This window comes from Triticum urartu, chromosome 2A (assembly GCF_056163025.1).
Source record: "Triticum urartu cultivar PI428250 chromosome 2A, HENAU_Tu73, whole genome shotgun sequence".
NCBI classification, from domain to species: domain Eukaryota; kingdom Viridiplantae; phylum Streptophyta; class Magnoliopsida; order Poales; family Poaceae; genus Triticum; species Triticum urartu.
In genome coordinates, this window is record NC_141874.1 from 26,000,784 (window position 1) to 26,028,423 (window position 27,640).

General features: G+C 44.5%; 2 protein-coding genes across 2 annotated transcripts; one reads left to right on the forward strand and one right to left on the reverse strand.

Moving 5' to 3' along the window:
- The first annotated feature begins 7,752 nt into the window (after positions 1–7,752).
- LOC125535231 (indole-2-monooxygenase-like) lies at positions 7,753–13,707 on the forward strand. The gene is made up of 3 exons (XM_048698285.2): positions 7,753–8,391; positions 12,398–12,826; positions 12,929–13,707. The coding sequence occupies exons 1-3, from the start codon at positions 7,837–7,839 to the stop codon at positions 13,556–13,558; spliced, it is 1,614 nt and encodes a 537-aa protein (XP_048554242.1). The 5' UTR covers positions 7,753–7,836; the 3' UTR covers positions 13,559–13,707.
- Positions 13,708–17,461: 3,754 nt separating this feature from the next.
- LOC125535230 (uncharacterized) lies at positions 17,462–27,640 on the reverse strand. Its single transcript, XM_048698284.2, has 21 exons — positions 27,271–27,640; positions 21,513–22,004; positions 21,349–21,427; positions 21,112–21,259; positions 20,900–21,023; positions 20,615–20,795; positions 20,505–20,533; positions 20,272–20,420; positions 20,085–20,187; positions 19,897–19,992; positions 19,765–19,820; positions 19,517–19,640; positions 19,365–19,427; positions 19,220–19,279; positions 18,982–19,143; positions 18,741–18,814; positions 18,571–18,664; positions 18,323–18,459; positions 18,113–18,193; positions 17,919–18,024; positions 17,462–17,761 (listed from the first exon to the last, which is right to left on the reverse strand). Exons 1-21 carry the CDS (start codon positions 27,460–27,462, stop codon positions 17,687–17,689), a joined length of 2,625 nt encoding a protein of 874 aa, XP_048554241.1. The 5' UTR covers positions 27,463–27,640; the 3' UTR covers positions 17,462–17,686.

A 27,640-nucleotide genomic window follows, 5' to 3' on the forward strand; every position in this document is an offset into this window, starting at 1 on the left:
ATAAATGCATGTCCATACATGAATTGGTAGTTTTGGTTTTAACCCTATGAACCAAGTTTAGGATGAATGGTTAGCAGGATAATGGTACCCCAATACCAGTAAGAATTAAAATCAATGTTTGACGCTTTGATATCTCATAAAGACGTAACCTTCTTTCTGCGAGAGGCGACATTCGTGTCAATAGTGAGATGTTCGTGGTGATTTCATCAATCTCATTACCAGTCTGCTCAATCCCTATAGGTTGAGTGTATGTACGTGTTTATGAGCACTTGCATTTGTGTTGTGTTTCTCAAGAGGAAGTTTCCTTTAACCTTTGTACGTAGCAATTAAATGTGTCGTGCATTGCACAGAAAAAAAATCACCACAAGTGTTTAGTGACTCTTTCATGTCTATGGTGGTAGGATTTTTTATGCCCACAATTCTTTTTATGAAGCCACATTCATGTCTTTTGGCAGCATATTCTTTAGCATCGCATTATCACCGGATGGAAGAGTAGTGGTGTATTGAAGTGTGATTTTTCATATACAACTTTCTTTTTTTTATCAGAGGGGCCACACGGCCCCCATTTTCATTACGAAAATGGAGTCACAACATACGAATCAAGTTTCATACAGACTTAACTTTTTTCGATGCCTAACATATGCATCATGAAAAAAAACTACTCCTACATCTTGAGGCACTTCGACTGCACCTATAGGATGCTACAACAAAAGACCGCTCCAAAGCACCGTCGCTACATTTTTTTGTCTAACATTTTTGCATCAGGTGAAAAAACTCACTACAACCTGAGATACCAAACTCTGCACCTACAGGGTGATATAGCAAAAGAACAAGAGAGATCATCACAAATGCTACATCTATCACCACTTGATCAACAGAGCCTCCGTACAGCAGCCCCCAGCCGTAAGCGCGCTTGAAGACGTCCCTCGCTATCTGGGCCAACCTCTTGGTCATTTCCTTAAGAGTTTTTTGCACTCCTCTTTTCTGTAGCACACCCCACGAATCCAACACAGAACATAAGGAGAAGATAATATCAGTAGAATCTTTAGGTAAAGAACTTTGAAAGCAAGATTTATTTCTTGTTTTCCAGATCGACCATAATAAATCAGCCGTACCAATAGCTATAACCACTCTATCTTTCCCGGTATACTTAGGAAGCCAATTCTGGCAAAAGTCAAAGAATGACAGGGGTGTTTGGGGATTTCCCAAAGCACTCCCAACTACATTCCAAAGAAACCGAGCAAAAGAGCAAGTGAAAACAGATGGTCAATACATTCATTGCCATCACAAAATTCACATTTGTTGGTGCCTTTCCAGCCTTTTTTACACAAGTTGTCCTTGGTCAGGATCCTCCCTTTGATAACTAACCAAATAAAAGCCTTAATTTTCAAAGGTACCTTCAGTTTCCACAGAAACTTAAAAGGGAACACTACTCTCCTCGCAATAATATATTGATAAAGAGATTTAACAGAGAACTTGCCAGAGCTGGTCAAAAGCCATTTGACTTTGTCAGGTTCCTCACTCAGAACAACCTGACTGCACATATCTAGAAGTTTATTCCACATATCCAATGTCTCCCAATATAAACATCTCCTAAATCTAATGCAGTTAAAATCTTGTTCAAATGCTTTAGCAACCGTAATGTTTTGATGGAAAGTAAGTTTGTACAAGCGAGGAAAAAGTTGACAGAGATGATTGTTGTGGATCCAAGCATCTTCCCAAAATCTAGTTTTACACCCATCTCCAACAATTCTCTGACAATAGTTGTAAAAGATATCTTTAACACTCATGATACCATTCCAGAAATGAGAGTTGGCAGGAGATGACTCACATTGAGACAAAGTTTTCCTCTTCAAATACTTTGCTCTAATCATCTCCTACCAATCCCCATCTTCATTCTCAAGTCTCCAGAGCCATTTACACAAAAGACTAATATTCTTGATATCCAGATTGGTAACACCCAACCCCCCTTGGTCTCTAGGTTGACAAACATCAAGCCAGTTAACTAAATGAAACTTCCTAACCCCCTCTTTCTCTTGCCAAAGCACCCGAGCTCGAAAGAAATCGATTCTTTTGCCTACTCCCTTTAGTAGACGGAAAAAGTTAAGTAAATGACTAATGACGTTACTCAAGCAAGTTTTAGTATGGATAAGCCTACCACCCATAGATAAAAGACCCCCCCTGCCACGCTGCAGCTCCTTTCTCTACTTTTTCTTCCGCTGGCTTCCAGTCAGCATTACATAGCTTTTTATAATGCAGGGGAAGACCTAAATACTTAAAAGGGAAGCCCCCAATAGCACAAGTAAAAATGCCGGCGTAATCAGCTTGTTTCTCCAAAGCTTTACCAAAATAGAAAATTTCACTTTTTAAAAAATTAATCTTCAGACCGGTCAAATGTTCAAAAACACATAGAATTATTTTGAGGTTCCTAGCCCCCTCAAGGTCATCTTCAAAACAGAAAATAGTATCGTCCGCATATTGCAAAATATTTAGACCTCCTGAATACAACCTAGGCAACACTCCCTTGATAAATCCTTGTTCTTGCGCCCTTTGCACCAGGGTAGCAAGAACATCAGCCGCCAAATTGAAAAAGCAAGGGGGAAAACGGATCCCCTTGCCTCAAACCCTTCCTGGTAACAAAATACGGGCCAATAACATCATTAATAGTGATGGCAACCTTTCCATTACTAACGACATCTTTTGTCCACTGGACAAAACGTTCAGGGAACCTTTCATTTTTAGGACATCAAGCATATACAACTTTCTATTAATATTCGAAACAAAATAAGTTTTCCTATGTTGGTTCTTCTTTAGAAAATGTTGGTTGTTTGGCTTGCAAAATTATATTTCCTTCCTTTCTTTTTGCACTTGGCCTAAACAGAAGCATTTCACGTAGACGGTAGGCTATTTCTCTAAAAAAAACACGCACACTTAGTTTAGAATAAAACATGCACACTTTGGAGAGATGCACACGCACGCACACCTCTCTTCCGATCCCATTACAATAAAAAAAGACTTTCCTCTAATTTAGCCAGCATAAACTGTACAGGGACGCCAGGGTGTATATTTATTTTGCCTAAAAAACGAAAATATTGTGGGAGCCAGCGTGATTACCCCCAGCCCCCCTTCCTCCGTTCCTCGTGCTCTCCGCCTGTCTCTCTCCAAGCTTCCCCTCTTTCTTCATTCGTTGGCCCCTCCCCTGCCCCTCCGGTGTCTTTGTTCTTGGTGTCCTCTTTGGAGCTGCTCCATGGTTTGCCAATGGATTTGTTTCTCTTATTTTTGCCTAATATAAATCCCCATGTTTTCTTTGCTTGATCTACTCAAACCGGTCTGGTCTTCATCTTTTCTTATTATCTCCAGTGGTGGTTCTGCTATGCATTAGATCTGGTTTCTCCAGCTCAGTTCATTTGGGTGCATGGCAAATTTTGATCTGATGCATGTTTGAAGGCTCCACCTCTTGGCATCAGGCCTCTCTCCCAGATGGTTCTCTTTCCATCTCTTGCATCTGGGTGAGGTCGATCTCCTGGATGCCCCCTCATGGCGTTGAGGCATTCTGTTGCCAGAGCACCACTGTATAGCTTTGCAATGGTCGCTGTAGTAGGCAGCCACGCATGTGAACAGCAGAGTCTCCGCCGCCTCTCCCTTTCCCTTCTCTCTCCCGTCTCCCTTTAAATCACACCCCGGCATGTTCCCTTGCAGGAGAGGGCCACGAGCAGGAGTATTGTTGGTGGTCTGTAGTATATGACGATTACACGTCCTGATATTTTCTTTGCGTTTAACGGAGTGTGTCAGTATCTTCATGCATCTACTGATGTGTATTGGTTTATTCTGAAGTGCATACTGTGCTATGTGCGTCTCACTGTCTCTTTTGATCTTCACTTGCGTCCCAGTTCCTCCAGAGTTCTTTCTGCATTCTCAGATGATGATTGGGCTGGGTGTGCAAATAACAGTCGATCTACGGGGGGACATGCTATGTTCTTGAGGCCTAATCTGATCGCCTGGAGTGCACGCAAGCAAGTCCCTGTTTCCCACAGCAGCACAGAAGCTGAGTACAAGTCGGTTGCCAATGCGACTGCCGAACTTATATGGATTGAGTCTCTACTTCGAGAGCTAGGAGTTGCTCAGCCACATCCTTCGGTCTTTTAGTGTGACAATATCGGTGCTACGTTTCTGTCATCAAACCCGGTGTTCCATGCATGGACCAAACATATTGATTGACTATCATTTTGTGAGGGGACGTGTCACACAGATGCTACTACAAGTCAGGTTTATCTTTTTAAAAAATCAATTTATAAACATCTTCACCAAGCCTCTACCTTCCTCCAAAACCTACGTTTTACAAGCCCTGTCACGGGATCTCATGGGCTCCTCGGAAGTAGCGACCTTGCTCTGCTCCGCATGCGTTGCGGCTGGGAAGTCGGATGGCTCCGCCGTGGTCTGGCCGGTGGTGCCGCCCGGACTCATCACATCCTGGCAAGTCGGATGGCTCCACCGTGGTTATTTTTCTGTCCTCTTTTCTTTGTACAATTCCTAAGCCTTGGATGATTCATCTTTCCGTCCTCCTTTTCTTCTTTGTACAATTCCTAAGCCTTAAGATGATTCATCTTGTTTTCTTCTTGATTCGATTCTTTCTCAGGTCGGGTTGAAGTCACTGTGTCTTCCTGTCCTTCGCATTTTGCCTAGGTATATAAATTGTCACAATTCCATGTAAACAATTGAGGTGGTACTATATTATTGTTAATACTTAGAGCATCTTCAGCCGTTGGCCCCCACAGGACGCGTAAAAATCGCTCCCTGGGGGCGAGCCGGCGATATAATCGGCGCTGGGGGCGGGTTTGCGCCCAGTCGTCGCCCCCAGCTCGCCCCCAGGCGCCGAAATTGGCCCACTTTGAAGCCCCAGTTCGGCGAATAAAGGGTCCATATGGGCGAGAATAGGCCCATATTCGGCATGGCGACTCGGCGTTCAATTATCAACACAATTATTTCTTATCACATATTTCATCATAGAAAAATCAAATACTTCAACAAAATAGTACAACAACAAATAGTTCAATACAAATTATATAGTTCAACAAATAAAAACTCGTATTTTATCACACGGCGTCCCCCTTGAGCCTTCATAGGTGCTTAATCAGATTTTTCTGCAGTTGATGATGCACCTGTGGGTCTCGGATCTCCTAACGCATACTAAGATAGGTAGTCCAAATTGCCGGTAGCTGGTGATCAACTTCGGTTAGAGGACCCTGCCTGTAGTATGGTTCAGTGTCAAACACTGGGTCTTCTTGCTCGCTCTTGATGATCATGTTGTGCAAGATGACACAGCAAGTCATAATCTCTCAGATTTGATCTTTGGACCAGGTCTGAGCGGGGTACTGAACAACAGCAAATCGAGATTGGAGCACACCAAATGCCCGCTCGACATCCTTCCTGCAAGCCTCCTGAAGTTTCGCAAACCAGGCGTTCTTGCCTCCTGCCACAGGGGTTGAGATCGTCTTCACAAATGTCGACCATCTCGGATAGATGCCGTCAGCTAGATAGTACCCCTTGTTGTGGTGCCGCCCATTGATCTCGAAGTTCACCGGAGGAGAAAGACCTTCAACAAGCTTGGCAAAGACAGGAGAGCACTGCAGCATGTTGATGTCATTGTGAGTTCCTGGCATACCAAAAAAGGAGTGCCAAATCCAGAGGTCCTGTGTGGCCACCGCCTCAAGCACCATACTGCAACCGCCTTTGACGCCTTTGTACATCCCCTGCCAAGCAAATGGGCAATTCTTCCATTTCCAATGCATGCAGTCGATGCTTCCAAGAATCCCAGGAAATCCTCTTGCTGCATTCTGTGCTAGGATCCGAGCAGTGTCTTCCGCATTGGGTGTTCTCAAGTATTGTGGTTCAAACACTGCCACCACTGGCCGACAGAACTTGTAGAAACACTCTATGCTGGTGGACTCGGCCATGCTCCCATAGTCGTCGAGTGAATCACCGGGAGCTCCATATGCAAGCATCCTCATCGCTGTCGTGCACTTCTGGATGGAGGTGAATCCAAGAGCGCCGGTGCAATCCATCTTGCATTTGAAGTAGTTGTCGAACTCCCGGATGGAATTCACAATCCTGAGAAAGAGCTTTCCGCTCATCCGATAACGGCGTCGAAATGTTTTCTCGCCGTGAAGTGGAGCATCGGTGAAGTAGTCGGAGTAGAGCATGCAGTAGCCTTCGAGACGATGCCGGTTCTTTGCTTTCACCCGCCCAGGCGCCGAGCCACCTCACCGCGGCTTTTCATTGCTCGCCAGCAGCTGGGCGATGGCGGCGAGCACCATGAGATGCTCTTCTTCCTGGATGTCGGCCTCGGCTTCCTCCTCCAGCAGCGCGGCGAGCGCTTCCTCGTCATCCGAATCCATCGACGAGGCAAGCAAATCGCCGAACACCTTGCGCTCGGTGGGCGTGTACCCGCCGCTAAACCGCGCCTCCGCGGCCGGAAACGGCGGCCGGAAACGCCCAGCTGCTGTTGAGGGGCTGCTGCGGCGAAGCGCTGCTATTTTTCCGGTGGAAAATGGCTATCTAGCGGTGTAGGGCGGCGGGCGGCGCCGGGATATAGCTACTGGTGGCCGAGGGGGCGGGGGGTGGGAGGCGAGTCGGAGAAGAAAACCTTGACTTTTCCCCTGACGGTGTGGGCCAGCCACGCTTTTCCCTTGCGTCGGAGCCCCCAACTGCTCCCCAATGCGCCGGATTCGGCCTGTGACCGCCGGGCGGAAAACAGGGCCGAACCGGCGATTTTCAACGTCCTGGGGGCGCGACTGGGGCGTTTTTTTCACGCCGGCGTCGAAAAAGTGATCTGGAAAGGTTTGTTGGGGACGCAGCTGGAGATGCTCTTATGTGAAACCCAGGTCAGGCGGCTCATGTGGACAGTCCCATAAGACGACGTGCCATAGGCAGGAAGCATATGCAACTCTTTAGCGCGATGCATCTTGAATCAATTTTTTATACCACCTCGGATAAGTATCGGAACAAAAATTCTCATATTAGATTGCGGGGATACAAAAATTTCAATGCTAAGCGTAAGCCGGTTGATAACTCGCAGTTATCAACCGCCTTGATAACCGTCCGATCATGCACATCATAGCCGTTCACTCAAAATCCCACGGATCCCACTTCCTCTCAGATGCACATGTTCGCCTCGCGCACCACAGCACAACGCCCAGTCGCCCACTCTCCCGCTACGATGCAACGGACGTCGACGTTGCCGGAGCTACGATGCAGCGGCCGCTGACGCCTCCGTACCTGTGATGCAGCGGTCGTCAATGCCGCCGGAGTTGCGCTGCAGCGGCCGCGACACCGCCGGAGCAGTGATGCAGCGGTCGTGGACGCCGCCGGAGTTTGCGCTGCAGCGGTAGATGGGCCCAGAGGACACGTGGCAAGCAACGCGGGAGGCTTACGTTTGTTAATATCAGCCGGTGGAAACAGAGTGTTTTCCATATATTCCCGTACTTATCTCCTGATAGATGAATCCCTCCAGGTTTACGGGAAACGGGGTCATTGCCATTCGGAAGACTCGGAGGAGATAAGGATGCACGTGGATGCGTCGTCCCACGCGAGACGCGCGTATGCAGAAGGCGGCCGGCGCGTGGCTCGGCCGGTCGGCGGGCAGGGGACGTTTACCAAAAATCCAGTCTCTTCCTTCAAAAGGTACGTACGCGCGTGTCACCACTTGGAGTTTTCTGCATAAATATGGACTAGAAGTGATGTCTTGCTCTCGCTGCAATCTCCAGCCTTGTAGCTATAAAGTCTGCTGAGCTGCTCTGTAGAAGAAACATTCAGTGAAACAATCAATCAGCCGCTGTGATGCTTCATCCGTTGCATGGCCTCCATGAGCTGCTGCTCCTGCTGCAAGCGAGGTCTCCACATGCTGCTCTAGGACTGGTCTTTGTCCTGCTTGTCTGCCCTCTTCTCGTACTCCTGGTCGTGCGCCGCCTCGCGACGCCGTCGACGGCCGCGGCGACCGCGAGAGCCAGAGAAGAGCTACTGGGCAGGCTTCCCTCTCCTCCCAGTAGGCTCCCCGTCATCGGCCACCTGCACCTCGTCGGCTCCCTCCCGCACATCTCCCTCCGCGACCTCGCCGCCAAGCATGGCCGCGACGGCCTCATGCTCCTCCGCCTGGGCGCCGTCCCGACGCTCGTCGTCTCTTCGCCGAGCGCCGCGGAGGCCGTGCTGCGCACGCACGACCACGTCTTCGCGTCCCGGCCCTACTCCGCCGTCACCGAAATCCTCTTCTACGGCCCCACGGACGCCGCCTTCTCCCCCTACGGCGAGCACTGGCGGCAGGTCAAGAAGATCGCCACCACGCACCTTCTCACCAACAAGAAGGTCCGCTCCTACCGCTATGCCCGCGAGCACGAGGTGGGTAACCATGCATCAATTTCTTCTGCATCTTTGCTATCTTTAGTAGATGTAACATTATTCATCATTTAGTTAATTACTTCCTCCGTTCACAATCATAAAACGTTCTAACCTTTTCTGAATTGGGTGCATATAGACATGATTTACTGTGTATGTTCACTAATTTCAGTCTGTATGTAGTCTATATTAAAATATTTAAACATCTTATATATTTACATCAGTTAACTTAGTCTAATTCAAAGATAATATTATTTTAATCACTATACATTTTTAAAATCATTAAAAATATATATTTCAAAATTGAATTTCACTCACTTTAAAAAACTATTTTCACTCAGTTCATGAATGGATTACAATTTTTCAAAAACGGTTTCAATTACTATTTCAAATGACCGACTTCAAAATTTTCAATTTTTTAGTTATTTCATAAAACATATATAAATTATTTCAAACAATTGATTTCAACTATTATTTCAGAAGGCATGTTTCAGTGATTTCGAAACTCCATTTCAATATTTCAAAAAATGATCTTAGTTATTTCATAAAATCTATTTGAAGTAGTCCAAACGATTGATTTCACTTATTATTCAAAATGGCCAGTTTCAGTTATTTCAGAACTCCATTTCAATATTACAAAAGAGTGATTTCAATTTCTTCAAAATACTTACTTAAATAGTTGCCAAAAACCAACGATTTCAAAATGCCCATGTCAATTGTTTCAAATGATCAGTTTCAATTATTTTAAATGATCAATTTCGATGAAATTGATATTAATTCCAAAAAAAAATATTTCCATTATTTCAATTTCATATTTGACAAAGTAGGAAAAGTGATTATTTCAACTTGCTTGTTTAATAAAAAATACATCTATTTCAATTCCATATTTTTTTAAATCATCAGTTTCACTCTTTTAAAATAATCAATTCCACATTTTTCAAATAATCAGTTTCACAAAGCTGCATTACAATTTCAATGACAGAAATACAAAAATCTTTCCATCAACTATTACTCAAGTGAAATCTGAATAAACACAAAATAGGCATTTTAGTTACACAAATCCACCATGATATTACTTTCTGTGACACTATTTCACTCTCTGTAACCCTATTTCATAAATTAGTTTCACAAGTTTGTAGAAAACTGATTTAATATATTTCCCAACAGTTACGTTCATATATCACACATATTTTCAGAACTGTTCAACTATTTCAATTACATTGCAGAACTAATTTTCCATTAAACAATAATCGACAAATCCTAATCATACAAATCAAATAACAAATACTACCTCTGTATACTAATATAAAACATGTTAGATCACTACCTCGGTTCATCATCCACTAAGTGCCAAATCATATACTAAGCTCCAGATTAACACAAAACACTGTTACCCGGGAGGACAAATCACAGGAAAAGGTGGGTTCCCCGGTGCCCTTCGGCATCCATGGCGGTGCCCATGCTTCAGATGTGGCTGGTGGGGAGAGGAGAGCTAAAAGGATGGCGATGGTCGACGGAGACTGGAGCAGATGTGGTGGACAATGACCAAATCCGGCTAGCCAAGGCGAGGATCCAACAGATCTGGAACCAGGACCCCCGAATATTGAGCTTCGTGTTGTGCCGCTGGTCGCTGCTGGCCTCCACAGGTGTCTAGGTTTCACCGCACATCCGCTCGTCTCTGGTCATTATGGGTCCTTGCGCTCGCGTCATAGCTACCGCCGTCGGTAGAGCCGGATTTAGCGTCGGCCGGCAAGCCGCTGCCAACCGCTGGTTTTGGATCGAGAGGTGAAGCGCTGGTGGATCAAGTGAATATTGTGTAGAGAGAGGTAGTGGGTACTGTATTTAGGATAAGTATTGGTTTTTCTTTTTTTCGGGAAGGGATGGTATTGGTTTTGTTTAGCTAAAAACGAGGAATAATAGCTGGCAAATACACAAATTTTGAAACAGTTGCAAACAACGGATTTTTGACCACTACGTGCCGGCGCTGCTAGAAAGAGGTTTGCGCACATGGATATGATCACTCGTGTGTGTGAAAGAGAGGGGATTTTTGTTTATTGTTCATCTCAAACATTATTGTTACGTTTAATTCTTATTGATGCTACAAACTTAATGTTAATAGTAATAACTCCTGCAAAGTATGGACAAGTGTAATTTCGAAATTTCTGTGCAATTTAATAACACAAAATTTATGGTTCTTTTTCACATCACAAACACCTGTCTTTTGTAACTCTACTCATATTATACTTTTTCATATAGAACCATTTTACCATTTTTTGGCTAATCTTTACAATTTTTTGTATATTAGGTTCGCTATCCATTTGTCATCTTGTTTCTTAACAAAAATGTATACTTTGGGAGTAAAGCTACCTCCTAATTCTTTTTCTTGCATAACTGAATTATGGCCCCCTACCAAAAAATAATAATCCATCTATTTTCAGTCTTTCCTTCTAGGGTTTTGTTTATGTATTTATGTTTTTACTAGTTATTTAAAAAATGGGAACTCATGGGAATATGTTCCTAATTATTAATTGGCCATTGGTTTACATGATCAACTACATCAAAACGGTGTCTAAGCGATGTAATAAAACATGGAATCTTTGATCTTTTCCTTCAAGGTTGATATTATTCTTTTATGCATATAGTATATTTCTCCACTTTACATATTCATTTCAAAATGATGGTTTGCTAAGTCTTAGGCAACTCATGTTCTCTATCTCAGTTGGTTTCTTCTCCAATTAGAATATTTTGAGTTTTTTTGCATATTCTGATGATGGGTTCCAATCTGTGACACTGATTAATGAAGTATTTGAGAGCTTTGGAGCATCTTTTACAGGAGAGAGAGTAAGGGAACGTTTGGTTCCTGGGCAAAAACGGTTATAGCCTTGCCGAGCCAGGATAAGCGTTTGGTAGAGCTGGTTTTGAGGGCCAACTAGCCTCACCGGGCCAGAAAATTCTAGCCCGCCAGGGAGAGCCGAATTGGCTCGCCTTCGACGGCAAACTCTCACGCGAAGATAAAAAATGAAGTGAACTCCTCCAATCTTTTCCCCATCTACTAATACTAAAGCTGGATGGTCGCACCAGATTTCTCCAATCAATAAATGAATTTGCAACTATTTCTACAAACAGATTTCTCTCCCTAATATGATCTTTTCCCCAACGTTAATCTCAGATTTCTACACCACAAAAAAAAAATCTCAGATTTCTGCAACTATACTACCGTCCCTACTGGCAGCCGTTCTCCGGCCGTTTCTCCGATGCGTGCGACATGTATTATGCATAGAAGCTAGCTAGCTCGGTTGATGCCCATCCAAACAGCTAGCTAAGGCAAGCATGGCAAGGCTATAAGGGCTAGCTGAGCTATAGCCTAGCTGAGCAAAGAACCAAACGAACCCAGAGTCTCAGTCTAAGTGATGTGACAAATGAGTCATCTCATTTATACAAAGTATTGCAGTCTTATTATTGTTGTTTCGTGTCGTTATACCAAAGTGATACTACTCGATGTACTAAATCTACCACAATAAGCTTTTTTGTTGCTTTTCCTTTCAGGTAATTGTGTTGATTTTTCATGTCATAGTTATAGTGCCTATTATTTTTCATTGAGCATGCTAGCCTTTTGAGCCCAAAAGAGTGGAAGTAGGCTCGCCAATTGGGAAAATCATTATTCATAGTCTTGTTATGGCCAAGGGACACCATATTTAGAAAATTGATAGTTCTTAAAAAGCAACTTTTTTTGACAGACTGTAAGGAAACCCCCTACAGTATAATTGGTGCAACAAAACCAAATTGCAAGTACGATGCCTTGAACCTGGGTGGGTGGGAAGGCTATGCCTTAGTCTGCTTAAAAAGCAAATTAATCCAAAGGCTAGTAAAAAAGTGATTGAAATCTCCAAAAAAAATAGGCAACTTAAATATAGACGACTTACTTGATTTATAGATATATTGCAGCATTGGTAGATGCATGTTGTCCACATCATGGATTGTGCCAAAATTAATCCTTTTCAATTCACAGGTGAGATCGGTTGTGGCCAAGATCCGCGATGCGGCCTCCAAATGCACCGTCATCGACCTGACTGACCTTCTCAATGCCTTCACCAACGACATTGTGTGCGAAGCTGTGTCCGGTAGGCTTTTCAGGGAACAAGGCCATAAAAAACTCTTCCGAGAGCTCGTCGAGGCCAACTCATTGCTCCTGGGTGGATTCAACCTAGAGGACTACTTCCCCGTGTTGGTGAAGATGGACATCATCAAGAGGATTGTTTGCGCCAAGGCCCAGAAGGTGAAGAAGATGTGGGACAACCTGCTCAATAATATCATCGATGAGCATGCAAGCAAGTCGGTGCCAGAACACAACAGCGAGGATAGTGACTTCACCGATGTGTTGCTTTCTATCCAAGAAGAGTACAAACTCACGAGAGACCATATTAAGGCTCAGTTAGAAGTAAGTACGTCCTCACAAACAAAAACAAAACAATCACACATCCACACATATAGCTTATATGTTGTTGATTTGATTCTTACATATGGATCCGTATGTATGTAGATCATATTCGAAGCTGGCACGGATACATCATTCATAGTGTTGGAATATGCGATGGTCCAGCTCATGCGAAAACCCCACCTCATGAACAAGCTACAGGCTGAGGTGAGGAGCACTATAACCAAGGGGAAAGAAATAGTTACCGAAGACGATCTGGATAGTTTGGCCTACCTAAAGGCAGTCATTAAAGAGACACTCCGGCTCCATATGCCTGGGCCACTCCTCATACCCCACCTCTCCATGGCCGACTGCAACATAATGGGCTACACAATACCATCAGGAATACGTGTCATCATCAACAGTTGGGCTCTTGCAAGGGACCCTAATAGTTGGGAGCATGCGGATGAGTTCATGCCTGAGCGGTTTATGGAATGTGGTAGCGCCGCAACTATGGACTATAAGGGAAATGACTTCCAATACTTGCCCTTTGGGGCTGGGCGAAGGATTTGCCCAGGCATGAACTATGCGACTGCGAGCATTGAAATCATGCTAGCGAATCTCATGTACCACTTCAACTGGAAGCTACCAGTAGAGTTGATGAACGAAGGTGGCATCAGTATGACTGAATTTTTTGGGATGACGGTGCACCGAAAGGAAAAGCTCCTCCTCGTTCCCGAAGTGCCACAAGATTAATACATCGGTCCATTGTATTGTGTGTGCGCATCACAATGAGTACCTACCATAATAGTATGGTGAATGTAGCCTTTGGACTTCTTATTAAGCACCGGTGTAATGAATAACTGTTCGATGGGATTTTGTATGAAATAATACAAGTTAATATCTGTGCATTGTATATAAACAAATAAAGGGAGGGAAGAAAAGCCATGCATGTTTACACAGACGTGATAAATAAGTCCTTGCTAAGTGATTCTTCATATACATGCACACACTAGTTTTCTTTTTGTATGAACTTGTTTCGCTCGTATCCATCCATGCACTCACGTAGATATATGTATCTAGCCGCCGTAAAAAAAGATATACGTATCTAACTTGTACGTCCGCATGGGAAACTTACCCACGTACTAACGCATGCAGCCGTACTGATGCAGTTCATGATCTGTATAGACGTCTAAGCCGGATCGTACGTGTACCCGAATACCGGCAAGCGATGTGCGAACTCCTCCCATTTCTTTCTCTCCGTTTTATTTTGCATGCAGGCTTTGTAGGATGGTGTGCATCAATACCATGTACAACCCGGTTTGACTCGGTGGCCGGTACGTACGACAAGCTATGTCCCCGTCCAAGCGTGCACGTCAAGAAGGAGAAGAAGAGATATGCATAAAGAGCCATGCAACTAGATGAAAACGCTGTCATGCATCCATATTTCCTCCAGTAAAATCGGGAGCGGCCTACGGATAAACACCCGAAGGCCAGCAAGAGAGAGGAGCACCCGACGACCGGCGAGACGCAAGAAGCTCTCTCACGCGCCGGACCGCCGGCCGGACGTAGGACGCGGGCATCCCCGCCGGCGTACACGGAAAGGAGGAGGCCGCCGTACATCCGTCTGCGCGCAGGGGACCTCGGCGGCAGCAACATGAACGCACAACTCACATTCCCGTAAGGTACTACTTTCATCTAGCTTACATCTTCCTTTCTTGCTTCCTCATATACAGCATATGCATACACACACACACAGGCACCACACAGACGATGTTGAACGTTCGAAGAGGACGTTGGCATGATCGGGCTGCCGCCGGAGATGGAGCCACCGAGGCACCGTGGAGGACGATGACATAGAGGTCGACGGCACCAAGGTCTCCGTCACCACTCACATCCACTTTGTGACCGCGGCGCTGAAGAACACAACAACATGAAGCCCGCCATGATGCTGCCCACCATCGAAGTTGTCGAGCCGGCATCATGGAGGCCGACAGCACTAAGGTCACCCGCGACCACTTCATCATAATGATGCCGCGGAAGACGACGACATGGAGCACGCCACGACGCCGCCCATCGCCGATGTCGTCGAACCAGTGCCATGGAGGTCGACGGCATCGAGGTCGCCAACACAGCTCGTGTCCACTTCATCACGATGGTGCCGTGGAAGACAACGACAGGGAGAACGCCAGGACGCCGCCCACCGTAGAGGTTGTCAAGCCAGCATCATGGAGGATGGCGACATGGAGCGTGTGCGCGAATGCTCGCTGCTCCTCTCGGCCGCGCGGGCGGTGAGGGTATGGTGGGTGGTGGCGGCACCCAGGCATGAAGGAAGCGGCAACATGCGCTGGTGTCTGGTGGCTTCGTTCCTCAGGGATATAACCGTCGACGTCGTACTGACAACCGTAGGTCTACCCTTGGCAAGTTGGATCTGCCTACTCCTCTTGCTCAGGAGACATATTGGTACACGCACGGACAGATGACAATGGACTTTTACGGGGAAGCTTAGCTGGGACCTTTTGATTAGAAGAAAGAATGATGAGAGGCCCACACCCCCTAAAAATCAAGGGGGGGAAAAGATTAGTTAACGAAGAGACCCCGTAATAGGCCCGTAATAGTCCGTTGATTTAGAATTTTTCGGGAGACATAGATGCCTGCTCCGGCGGGTGGTGCTCAATGTGGTGGTAGTTGGTTGATGCAACTATGCTCTGCAGCAGGGTTAAAAATTTCAACGAAATTTCAGTGAAATTTTCGAAATTTTGCATATTTCAGTAGGGTCCAAAGTATTTTTATCCTTGAATTTTTGAGGTAGATCCAAACTAATTTCAAAATAAATTTAATTTATGTTAGAATTCATTGAATTTAAGTGAAATTTGAAATAAAAATCCAAATAATTTCCAAAATATGCGAAATTTCTGAAATTTCGCAAATTTCGGTGAGGTCCGAAATTATTATGTTTCCGAAATAAAAATTCTTGCTCTGCAGCAGCCTTCATGGGGCACGCTGTAGGCGGTGGACATTTTGGCGGTGACTTGCATCGTACCTCGTTCCTTCATGGGGCACGCTGCAGGCGGTGGACATTTTGGCAGTGACTCGCAGCGTATCTCGTTCAGGCACTGCTTAGGTGGATCCAGGCTGACTTGATATAGTGATGTCCGCCTTCCCTTCATTTGTTCCCATTACAGTCTCTGGTCGATGTGACCTCGATGGAGGGGTGCACATTTTAGAAAAATTAGCGTTGCGCGTGACGGCGTGAGTGTCCCATGTGGTCATCCATCAATATGGGTACAATTGGTTGTTGCATGTTGGTAGTGCGCGAGACTTGGTTGTCTAGCTTCATAGTGGAATGCTAACCCCATGCCTCCCACCCCGTAGAATGGATCGTCTCCAATGGATTTCCGCACGCTCGACGTATGTCCGCAATGACCAATTTGGCATCTTAGCATTTGCCCGATTTGTGGAGTTCATCTTGATCTACTATTGTGATACTGAACGAGGCAATGCAGCAAGACTTTCTCTGGCAAGTTGGTGGTGACAACACTAGGGACTTTATCTATGATGGTGCTCTTTGAGTACCGGGTCTCGAGTTCCTAGTGAAAACCCTAGGTCTAGTTTTTACTCATTGTACTTGGAGTGGTGTTATGCTCCATTGCTGAAAGCTCTTGTCTAGAGGTTGCTTGGACTTCTTATAGGTGAGAAAACCATGATCTCACATTTATGGTTGGGTCCGGCGATGACATCTAGCGTTCATGCATTGTTTCATTGCTTCAGGCGTCTCTGCAGAGGCACCTTCTTCAGGTGTTGTCTATGGTGGTGGTAGTAGTTGATATTTTGCCACACTGGGTCGTTCATCATGCCTCGACCTTTGTGGTTTTTTTCTTTTTTCCCCTTTTGGCTATGTTCTTACTCTTTGTCGCTCCACTTGTTTTTTTTGTGTGATGTGTGCAGGCTAAGACATCACCTTTTCCTTATGTGTAAAGTCCAGAAATGCCCCTATGTCATAACCCTAATTGATGATGAATATTTACAAACAAGTCATCGGAGCTCACCCGGCGACGATATTGTGGCATATATAGGTAGGAATCCCTAACCGAATACGATGTAGGAAAGATCTTGAAAAGCATATCCGTGCTCGTTGAACGTGGTTGAAAAGTTGTCTGGAGTGTGGACTTTTTTTTTTGAAAAGACAGAAATCTATTATAAAAGTTCACTGGAAGTACAAAGGACCCTAAAAATAATAGACATTATATTGAGGTCCGTGCACCACCGAACGATCACTACCACCACCAGAACGAGCCATCGACATGCCACTGTTGCCGCTCCCATACCGAAGCCGGCCTGATCTTCGTGCACGTGCCCCTAAGAATCAATGTCCTAGAACCGCCATCGCTGTTGTTGAACCCCCTTTAATCGATTTGAAATGCCTAGCACCAAATCTCATCATAGCACATGTACGCCGAGAAAACCCTAACCTTGCTGGCCCTAGTTTGGCTAGGTAGCTTGGCATTCTTGTTATATTGAAGGCTCAAATTTTCTCCCAGGTATGAAAATCAAGCGAACATCAGATTTTCCTCGGAGACAAAAGCCATGCAGGAAGCGGGTGACGAGTGACGGCTGATAATTGAGATGGCTACGGCTTGGAATGAAAATGCTGAGAGGGGGAAGAAAACCACGACCTTGAGCAAGCCGGCGGACAAATGTCTGATGGTGAACCACGCCTTACATGAACCAATCAATGAATCACCCTGTGGTAGCACTATAATCGACACTTCACACACTCCTATGGAAATTACAATTTCTCGACCTTAGTTTCTGGATGATTAAATGCTACCTACTATGTATAGGTATGAGTTTGAATGGTTGTGCACTTGTTCAGTGAGCTTGCTAGGCTGCCGGAAGGCTTGCGTAGGGGTTGTCGGCGCAGGCCAGCTTGTCGTTGCCAGGTCGAGAAAACACAATCTGCAAGTATTAAACCGTCATAAGCACATGCATTAGCAAGTATTAACTGCGTATTTACTAGTTTCAAAAGTTACTTGGTGAATTTTGTGAAAAGATTGACCAAATTTTGTCGAATTCATGCGGACACATTCTACTCCATAGCTAAGAACACGGTTACCTGGTAAGTTCCAAGCGTCCGTGACTTGAAACCGGCAGCACAGTATATGAAATAGTACTCCCATACACGGATAAACTTGTCATCAAATCCAAGAGCCAAAATCGCACTGCAATCAAGAAACGTAATATACATAGTGTTATAAGCTTTATGGATTTGTTCGCAATTCAACATGGATGAGATGCATTGATGCTTACTCTTTGTTGGCCATGAAGTTATCCCTCCAGCGTATCAGTGTCGAGTAGTAATGGTACCCGATGTTCTCAACCTGCTCGATGCTGCATTCAGACAACAGCACGCATCACTATTGTCTCCAAAGTGCAGTAACAACAAACATGCTAGTTCAGAAAATTCAGTTTGTCAATAAGTTCATCGCAGTGAAAGGTGCATATATGCAAACACCGTACCAGAGCCTGGACGCGGCGGACATGGCAGACGTGATCCGGGCTAAGGAAGGAAGGCAACCCCCTGGAAAGATGTATTCTTTTATGAAGTCTGAACTTCGCCTGTATTCCTCATACCGTTCTTCTGGAATCGATATGAACTGCATGCACACATAGAAAAACGGATATTTGAGTTCAGTTAGTTCACTATCAATGATTCCTCACAAAGGATGAAGCGAATCAATGTGGTATTCGCGTTGATTGGTAGAAACCTGGAGGACAAATAGGCCATCTGGAGCCAATAGAGACTCGCAACAGCCAAAGAAATCGTCCATGAATTCATGACCAACCCCTTCAATCATCTCGCTGCATGTGTCAACAAGAGGTAAATACTTCATCGATTCAATATATTCATATTGGGAACAGCAGCATTACTACTTACCATGATATGATCCTGTCGTACTTACACCGACCTGGTATTTGACGGTAGTCACACAGCAGGAAAGTTATGCGATCCTGACAAAACAAAGCATATCAATGTTGTTGTAAATAGACAATAGAGAGGAGCACTTGTTAAATTGGAATAAGTTCTCCAAGGACATCTTAATCTTAAGTACGGGCAGTGTCGAAAAAAAGTGAGACTTGTGTCTGAACTCTGAAGGTAGTATAAAATCATAATTTACCTCCAAACCAGCTTCCTTTACTTTCTTTTGAGCATACTTAAGTTGCTCCTCAGACAGTGTAATCCCTGTGTATTTGCATCCCGTTTGCTTCACCACTTCCATCGCCAAGCTGCCCCAACCGCTACCAATTTCAAGAACATGGTGATTCCGTTCCACTTTAGCCTTACATTATTACATATTCATCAGATCATGTATGCATATATTTATCAAGTTTTAATAATTATATCAGTACTATTACCTTCTTGATTAGTAGATTAACTTTACGTTGCTGTGCTACTTCTAAGCTTTCATCTTCCACCTATGATGATTTCACACCAGTTAATTCGCACTCTGGATGCACAGTTAGGCAGTTAACACTAGTACTGATCACATGATTGACAAACCTTGAATACTGCACAAGAGTAAGTCATCGATGGATCCAGGAAAATCGAGAAGAAATCATTACTCTGCATGCACATTTCAGAATTTGTGATTTGTCAGTTAGAACATTCAGACAGAGACGAGGGCAGCAGGAGGAAGGTGCATTAGGAATGACCAGATCATAATGCTGAGAGATGTTTCGGCGAGTTTGCGTGACAGTATTCTTCCTTGAGATGTGGCGGAGGAAATATTTTGCCGATGCGATCCCAGCTGTTAAAAGCATTGGTGTCCACCAACCCCTGTCAATTAACGATAAATAACATACTATATGAAATGGCTTAGTTAAGATGCCAGTGAGAACATACTAGATGTACATACTAGAGATGTTTTGGAGAGTTTGTTTGAAGCTCCTAAATTTAGTACCTTTTACTGGCAGCACTGTTACTACTCTTCTGAGCATCCCTGTTTGCAATGAGAATCTGCAGGCAAAAATTGCATAATTAAGATGCATATACACAGTATGCCAGATCAATCTAGTATAATGATTTAGTTTACCAGGAAAAGATTCAGAAGCCCTTCTCTTTTATCAACAAACGAAAAATAACCGTTAATATATGCGTCTGCCATACCAAGATCCGCTTCGGTTGCGACCTGAAACAGTGTTTTGTTTTCACACAGGAGACAATCTCAGGAAATCAGCCACCAAAAACTGAAGAGAAAATGAGAAGAGACAGTAGCCGAACCTTCCAGTAGAACAGAGGGTCATGAACTCGCAAGACAGTTTTGACAAGACATTTTTTGTCGACTTCACCGAAACTGAACATAGTGCCACCTTCTTCAAGAATGCTGGGGGCAGGCAAAAATAACCAAGTTATGATTTATACCATATAAATCCTGGGATTAGATCTGGAGTTTCAAGGACGGACTCACGTCATGTTACCGATGGTGACATATTGGTTGAGAAACCTTGTTACCAGAAGACGAGCCCCGCATTCCGTCCACGACGGAACCATCTGTTTTGGGTTCAGAAGAAGACTACTCTTCTGTCCAAGCAAACCTTGAGCTGCAGACTTCCCAGCCTGCAGTAAATCAAACACATAAATACCACATACAGAACATATATTTCACTGAAGATGGTAATTGTGCAGCCACAGAGTGAGTACCTTAAGACCGTCTTCATGAAAGCCATAACCTGTGTAATCAAAGGAGTTACCTAACCGAAATACACGTAGTAATAAACAAAACATTTGCTAAAAGGAAGAGATCGAGTTACCTTGATATGCCCCACAGAACCATATTCCCCTGTTTCCTTGGATCTGTTGAAGCTCCAGAGAAGCCTTTGCAGCAGCAACGGATGGAACAGGATGACCGGTGTTCCATTTGAGCAGGACATGATCTGGGACATGAGGCGGGTTAAGTGTCACCAGGAAAGGCCTGCCGGTAGATTCGATGTTCTGAATTTTCCAAGCGAAGATGTGATAAATATGAGAATGAGTTCAGTGTGGATAACAGTGTTAATCAAAGTAAGTCCATGCATCGCCGACACTGTGAGCTTTACCTGCAGGAGATTTAGCCAGTAGGTAACAGAGACGCCACTGCTTGTTGTCCTCAAGAAGTTCCAGGCGCTCCACGCCGACGGGTTCTGTGGCATCAAAGTGTCATCGCGGTGGAGGTATATGTCACTGCAATGTTAATAGTTCAGAGATGAGCAGAACAGCAGGCCAGGCAGTTACAATAAATTAAATTTTATAGCAGACACCGATTACATACCTGTGGACATATTGGAAAGCACCCAGAATTCTCAACTCCTCGTGTGTTGCTTCATCTCCTAGCATTCTCAGAACATCCGGTGCATGAGCACCAAAAATGATCTTGTCATACACCTCCTCCGAGCCACTGACCTCCAAGACTTTGTATCCTGCAACCAGAAATCAATGAGCAATGACATCATTTGCAGGAAAAGAACAGGGATTCAGGTTAATTTTTATTTTTGAATGGATCGAGTACCTCCTTCAAAGTTTGAAACAGATTTGACTTGGCAGCTGGTCTTAATCTGGCAACCCATGCTTTCCAGTTCTTCCCTTACCTATTTTGTAGATGCACATGTTCAGACACTGTATTTTTGCAGGTGACAGCTACAGTGTGCAATACATTTGCAGGAATTAGAGTACCTTGTTTACATATGTATGCGAGCGACCTTTGACGGTGAGCCACTGAGGGCGGCCGAAGATCTGAAGGAGGTGATGGTTGCGGCAGAAGGAGAGGACAAAGAAAGCGGAGAAGCCAAGCACCCCCTGCAATGGGCATGACCATATGCTCGCACAGATTGGTATCAGGTAAGCCTCCTGGAAGAGCTGGGAGTATCCATGCGTCTGGATGAACTGCCCCAGAGTCTCGTGCCGGTCCAGGTCAGGGTTGCTCTCATGGTCCTCAAGGTACTTGAGGGCATCCTCCTTGAACTTGAGTATCTCGCGGATCATGTGCCAGAAGGCAGGGCGGAGGGCATTGCTCTTCTGCGCCAGGAGGCCCGAGAGGCCGTTCCGGCTGCCCCACTCGCACCTGCCGCCACCGGAGAGCTGCGTGCTCACTGACAGCGACATGTCTGATATCTCCATCTCCACACCGAGCTCTTCAAACCATTCCAGCATGTTTGGGTATGTCACCTGCCATGTTGGTGCAGTTGTATGCATGGTCAGGTTTAAATTCAGTAGCTAACAGAATTTAAGTTTTTCTTAGTTTTCAGAAATGGATGTTAAGGAGTATTTTTCCTCATTTGGCAGACATTTCACTCGGTTTAGCAGCTTCAACACCACGGCAGCAATGGGGGCAGTTACAGGTTCATTCTGCATAGTAATTAGGTTGCGAATCTAGATGTCTGTTTTCATATATTGCATCCTCTGTTCCAGAAGACATGACCGACCTATCAGACATGAATATGGCCTTTGAAACACGACTTTGATCGTTGTCTTTTATATGAAATATATACTTATAAGATATTTTTCATCTCAAATCTAATTATATACACATATAACTATCCCTTTGACCAACCACAATAAGTCAATAACCACACATCAATATTCAATGTCAGAGACTACATGTTTTCTGAGAGGTCATCTATTCTGACTACTTGGATTAGAGATAGTACTGGTCAAGTTTGGCCACTTACCGTATTAGTATTCGCTTAGGTACAAATTGCAATTATTGAAATTACATTTGAATGCAGCAAGATTTTCTGTCTTTCAAGATAGAATATGGTATTGCCAAATAAGACGTTTTCCCATATGTATGGGAGTAATTAGGCAAATCCTTGATGGATTGGGAAAAAGTTACTCCCTCCGTTCACTTTTATAAGACGTTTCAGACAGCTCACATTGAACTATTTTGGATGATGTCTGAATTGTCTTCAACGGTTTATAAAAGTGAACAGAGGGAGTACTAAATATGCTTAAGATGTTCCCATTAAGATTACTATACATAGCAATTGGGTATATAGCTGAAATTTACTCCCGTTGACGAGTGGTCAAATAAATAAATTAAGCGAGTGGAAAGTATGCCAAATAAGTAAAAAGCTCAGAATTTCAATGGCTGGGTGTGACTATGCATCTAGACAAATAAACTCACAAACAGATAGGGTGACCATTCTCGTCCAATCAGACGCAGTAAAGTTGGACCAGACTTGCACTAGGGAGACAGGGACAATGAAAGACAGCGCAGAAAACCTCAAGCTAACCAACCAACGGGAACAGCCTGCTGTGGCATGACAGCCACACAAGTGTCTCTTTCGGGTGATATTTAGTACCACAATTGTGCATCAGTTTCCACCAGACTGGTACAGTAATTAGCCAAGGAGAGATCTGGACAGACGCCCAAGCAGAACTGTGCCAAACGGAGACCATGACAGTAGACTAATCAAACATGTGGAGATGCCTCCGCAAGTCTGCATTTGGCATGTGCAAAATTAGATTGACTAGTCGCAGAAAACGAGCACTGTCAGCTTGTGCCAGCCAGCCAACCAGCCTGGACCAAAAAACACTTGTCAGGGACAAGCATAAAAAAGATGGAAGTGGAACTGTTGGTACATGTGTTGGTGTCGTCCCCGCCGTGCTCATCCCGATTCAAGGTTTGGCTAAGGAACCCAATGAACAAGTGGTTCTTCTTGGGCAGAATAATGAAAGCCATTGCACATGGGCCTGGGAGCAAGTTAACAATGATGGACAAGTGCAGAAGAGGAAATATCCCAAATAAATTAATTAGTCGAGTAAGGATATGCTTGTGATAATATTAGTAGCCGTATCATGGCGGTACGTAATGTATTGGTGTCGTGCACACGTGCGGGGGAGGAGGAAATACAGTGATAAGGCGAGGAGGAGGAGGAGGAGGAGGAGGAGGCGTACGTGCAGTTGTAGTTCGGTTAAGCATAACAAAAGATACTCACTGCGTAATATCGTTGTGTTATTGGTTTTCTTCAATGAAAATTAAGGGCGAAGAGCTCCTCAATCCGCACTAAAAAAAAAAGCTCACCCCCTATGTCTGTAGACATTCTGGATATCGACATGATCTCCTATTTTTTCACTTTGACAAAACAAAATTATTTTGGATTATGTCAAACTTTGCGAATTTACTCTCTGTGCCAATATATTAGTAGTGGAATATTTTAAGGTTATTATATTTTGAAAATATTTACATAAAAAATCTAATGATAATGTTTCCACTAAATATTATAAGTTTAAGTTTGACCGGCTCTTTCAGATAATACCATCCATTTCAAAAAATGTGTATGCCTTAGTTGGAGGTTTTGGACTACGAGCAAGCCTATGTGAATACTACACGAAAAAAATTAGTTGAAGGTATTGATGTTCTTCTCCGGATCTGAAAAACTGGACATCTGTTTATTTTTTGTTAGAGAGACAGGGAGAAGAAAGGACAGTGACACATCGGGGCGACAGGTGTCTCTTTAGGGTGAAATTTAGTACCACTGTTCATTAATTTCCACCAATGTGGTACGTTTATTAAGGAATGGTGTAGACAGATGCCCATACTGAAATGTTCATGCCAGTTGGATTGACTAGCTGCAGAAAAAGTGGAGGCACCAAGCAAATGTGGCGAGAGACAAGTATGCTACTACTATTGGCCCGGGGATGAAAGTGGAACTATTGGCGCATGTGCCTGTGTCATCGTCGTCGTCGCCGCCGCCCCCGCCGTCCCTACCCCTTTCTGTTGTATATCGGCCGCACGAGAATACCATTGTAAGGCCATCGCGGCGTCCACGTCGCCCGCTTACCACCCACTGACCATCTCCATCGTCTACCTACCTACCTTGGAGTTCTTCCACGAATGGCAGATACATCGTTGCAATTGATTGATTGTTAAGCGCTTTGATTAAGAACCACTGTTGAGTAAATGATTAACGCAGATACGATATTACAGGATTATTCAAGGAGACTCGGGCCTTCTTCAACATTTTCTTCTTCGGGGCAACGATTTTGCTATGTACATCGTGTTTGTCAGCATATTCTAGTCTACATCGATCAACAACTTTCTTGTTGCTAACAAACTTCTAGGTTTTAACAAGTTTGTTCAGTTTGAGACGGATGTTTCATAGGTTGGGGTTAGGTGCTTGATCAAGTCCCGAGAGGTGGTAAAGAGCGAGCGAAGGTGAAGTCATAGATGCCGTCTCTGCCGACGAGATTCGACAAGGCCATAGCCGACACTTGCCTGTTTACGTGCCTCAAACGGGTGTGGCTAGAGATTGAGAAGGTTTCAGGCCTATGGTCAATACAATTTTTAATTCTTAAAAAACTTGATTACAACTTCAGAAGTCTGGGCCTAGATTGACCAGATTTGACTGTTGCAAGGCCTAGATTCAAATTTAAGCCGGTCGATTAGAGCCTAAAATTGGTGTAACTTTGATCTAGTCTCGTTGCCCTCCAGGTAAGGTAATAAATATTTAAGATGAGTCAAGGGTCTTCATAAGGAAATAAATAAGTAGTAATAATACTTGGTACAAAGTTTAGAAAAAATAACTTCATGCCAACTAGAGATGATGCTCTCTAAAGTGCACAAAAAGATATGACCAAATACGCAACAGATAAAAAAACTCTGGAAAAATAGGCTATCACAGCAAAAACATGGGAATTAAGGGCAGAAGATGGGATAGACAGAGTTGACTGTCGATTAGTCTAACCAGGTGTGGTAAAATTGGACATGCGCATGTGTGTGTACGTACATATATTGTGCTGGGTTTCTATCTAGAAGTTTATTTGATTTGTGTTTCTTTATTAAAGAGAGAGAAGGAGAATGGCATTTTGGAGCTCGGCCTCCATGGAGGCCGAATTTTTTAAAAATTTCAAAATTCATGCTTTTTTGTTTCAGAAAAATCTGGAAAAAAATTACACAAGTACACAGGGATGTGATGTGTATGTGTGTAAAATTTCAGAATGAGATACCTTGAGATGCGATCTGTGTAAAAAGAACAAACTCGTGGACCTTTAGGATGAATAGTATCATGTGTAGAAAAGTCACATCCCAAAAATTTTCATAGATGTGTGTTATGCCTCCATGTATGTCTGTATTTTTTTCAGATTTTTTTTAAAATATAAAAATGTGAATTTTGAATTTTTCAAAAACCGGCCTTCATGGGAGACCGAGCTCCAAAAGCAATTTTCCAAGTAAAGACAGCAACACATGCGCCTTTTCCGGGGTGATGTTTAGTAGTACCACACACTGCTCGTTAGTTCCCACTATTGTGGTACAGTTATTAACAGCAGACGATGCAGACAGATGCCATGTGCATAGATTGCCTTGACTGGCTGCAGTAAATTGGCGGCCGTGTCAGCTTGTGCTCTGTGCTCTGCGCCCACAAGGCAGCCAGCCGGCCAGCTAGGCTGGGCCGAGAAAAGGTGAACGTGGAACTGTTGGTACATGTGTCCGTGTCGTCCTCCTCGTCACTTGTCTAGTTTTGTCTGGCCGTTCGCCCGTGCCATCGTAAGGCGATCAGGGCGTCCACGTCGCCCGCTCACCACACACCGGCCATTCCCATGGCTTACCTACCCACTGCCTCTCATATCGAGTCCCCCGATGGATAGGCCGATGCAATTGGTTAAGCACTTTGGGTAAGAATTCACGTGATTAATTGGTGCCGACATGATTTGCCGGGTTTTTTAATTGTTAAAGGGGAAATGCCACCATGGTTCTTGCTTGGACAGGATAAAGAACGCCGCTTAATTCAAAATAACCACCTGATACATGTGGTAAACAATCCAAACAATTTCAAAAGAGCTAATTCAAAATAGTGAACAATACATATCCATCTACGTTAACTTAACTAGATGGTTGTCCGTACGTTGCAATAAGAGTATAGAAATCCTACTACTTCGTTTCATAATGTAAGACGTTTTTGGCACGTGTTTTACCTGCAATTTTTATTGATGTGATTGTGTATCAAAAATAATAATTATGTTCGGTGATTACTTAGTGGCTTACCAAAGAAGAAAGATTTTATTCGGTGATCATTTATTGGCTTACCGAAGAAAAGTGATTTAAATATTTGGTAAGTAGATGAGATGCCTTGCCGGCTATTAAGGCGGTTTTGTCACCTACATGTACAGGAACCGAAGCCCACAATAAAGAGATGAAACACGAGGACTGTAGATAAATATAAAGAGGTGAAAACACGAGGCCCTCTAAAATTTCTATGAAATACTCCATTCCAAAGGTATATTTCAAAAAATAATTGTAGGATAGTCATGTCTTTCCTCCGAATGGTATGAAAAAAAATATTTATTCTTCTCGATAGGAATCCTATTCTCCGAAACTCATGTATTTTTTCTTCATCCTAAAAAAATGGGAATCATGTTCTCGAGAATTCGTATTGGTACGCGCATCACGGCCGTGTGTACGTATTGGCGCCGTATGTACATGCGTACGTACCCGGTTGAAGACCATGAAGCCGAGGTCGAGGTGGACGCCGTCGACGTCGGCGGTCCTGGCGTGGCCGCCGAGGCTCTCCTCGGCCTCGTACACCGTCACGCGCGCAGCCCCGCCGGCCCGGGCCAGCTCGTGCGCCGCCGCCAGGCCGCTCACGCCGGCGCCCACCACCGCCACCCGCATCTCCTCCTCCATGGAACTCTGGTCCTCTACTAGCAAGAAGGTTCGTCTCTGGTGTGCGGAATGGCGTGGGGGTGAATCAGTCAACAAGTGGCAGTGGCATTGGCGGCGAGGGGTGCGAGGCCGACGGAGGAGGAGAGGAGATATAAAGCGCAGGGGAGGGAGGCCCCGGGGCCGCAGGCGCAGCCAGCCG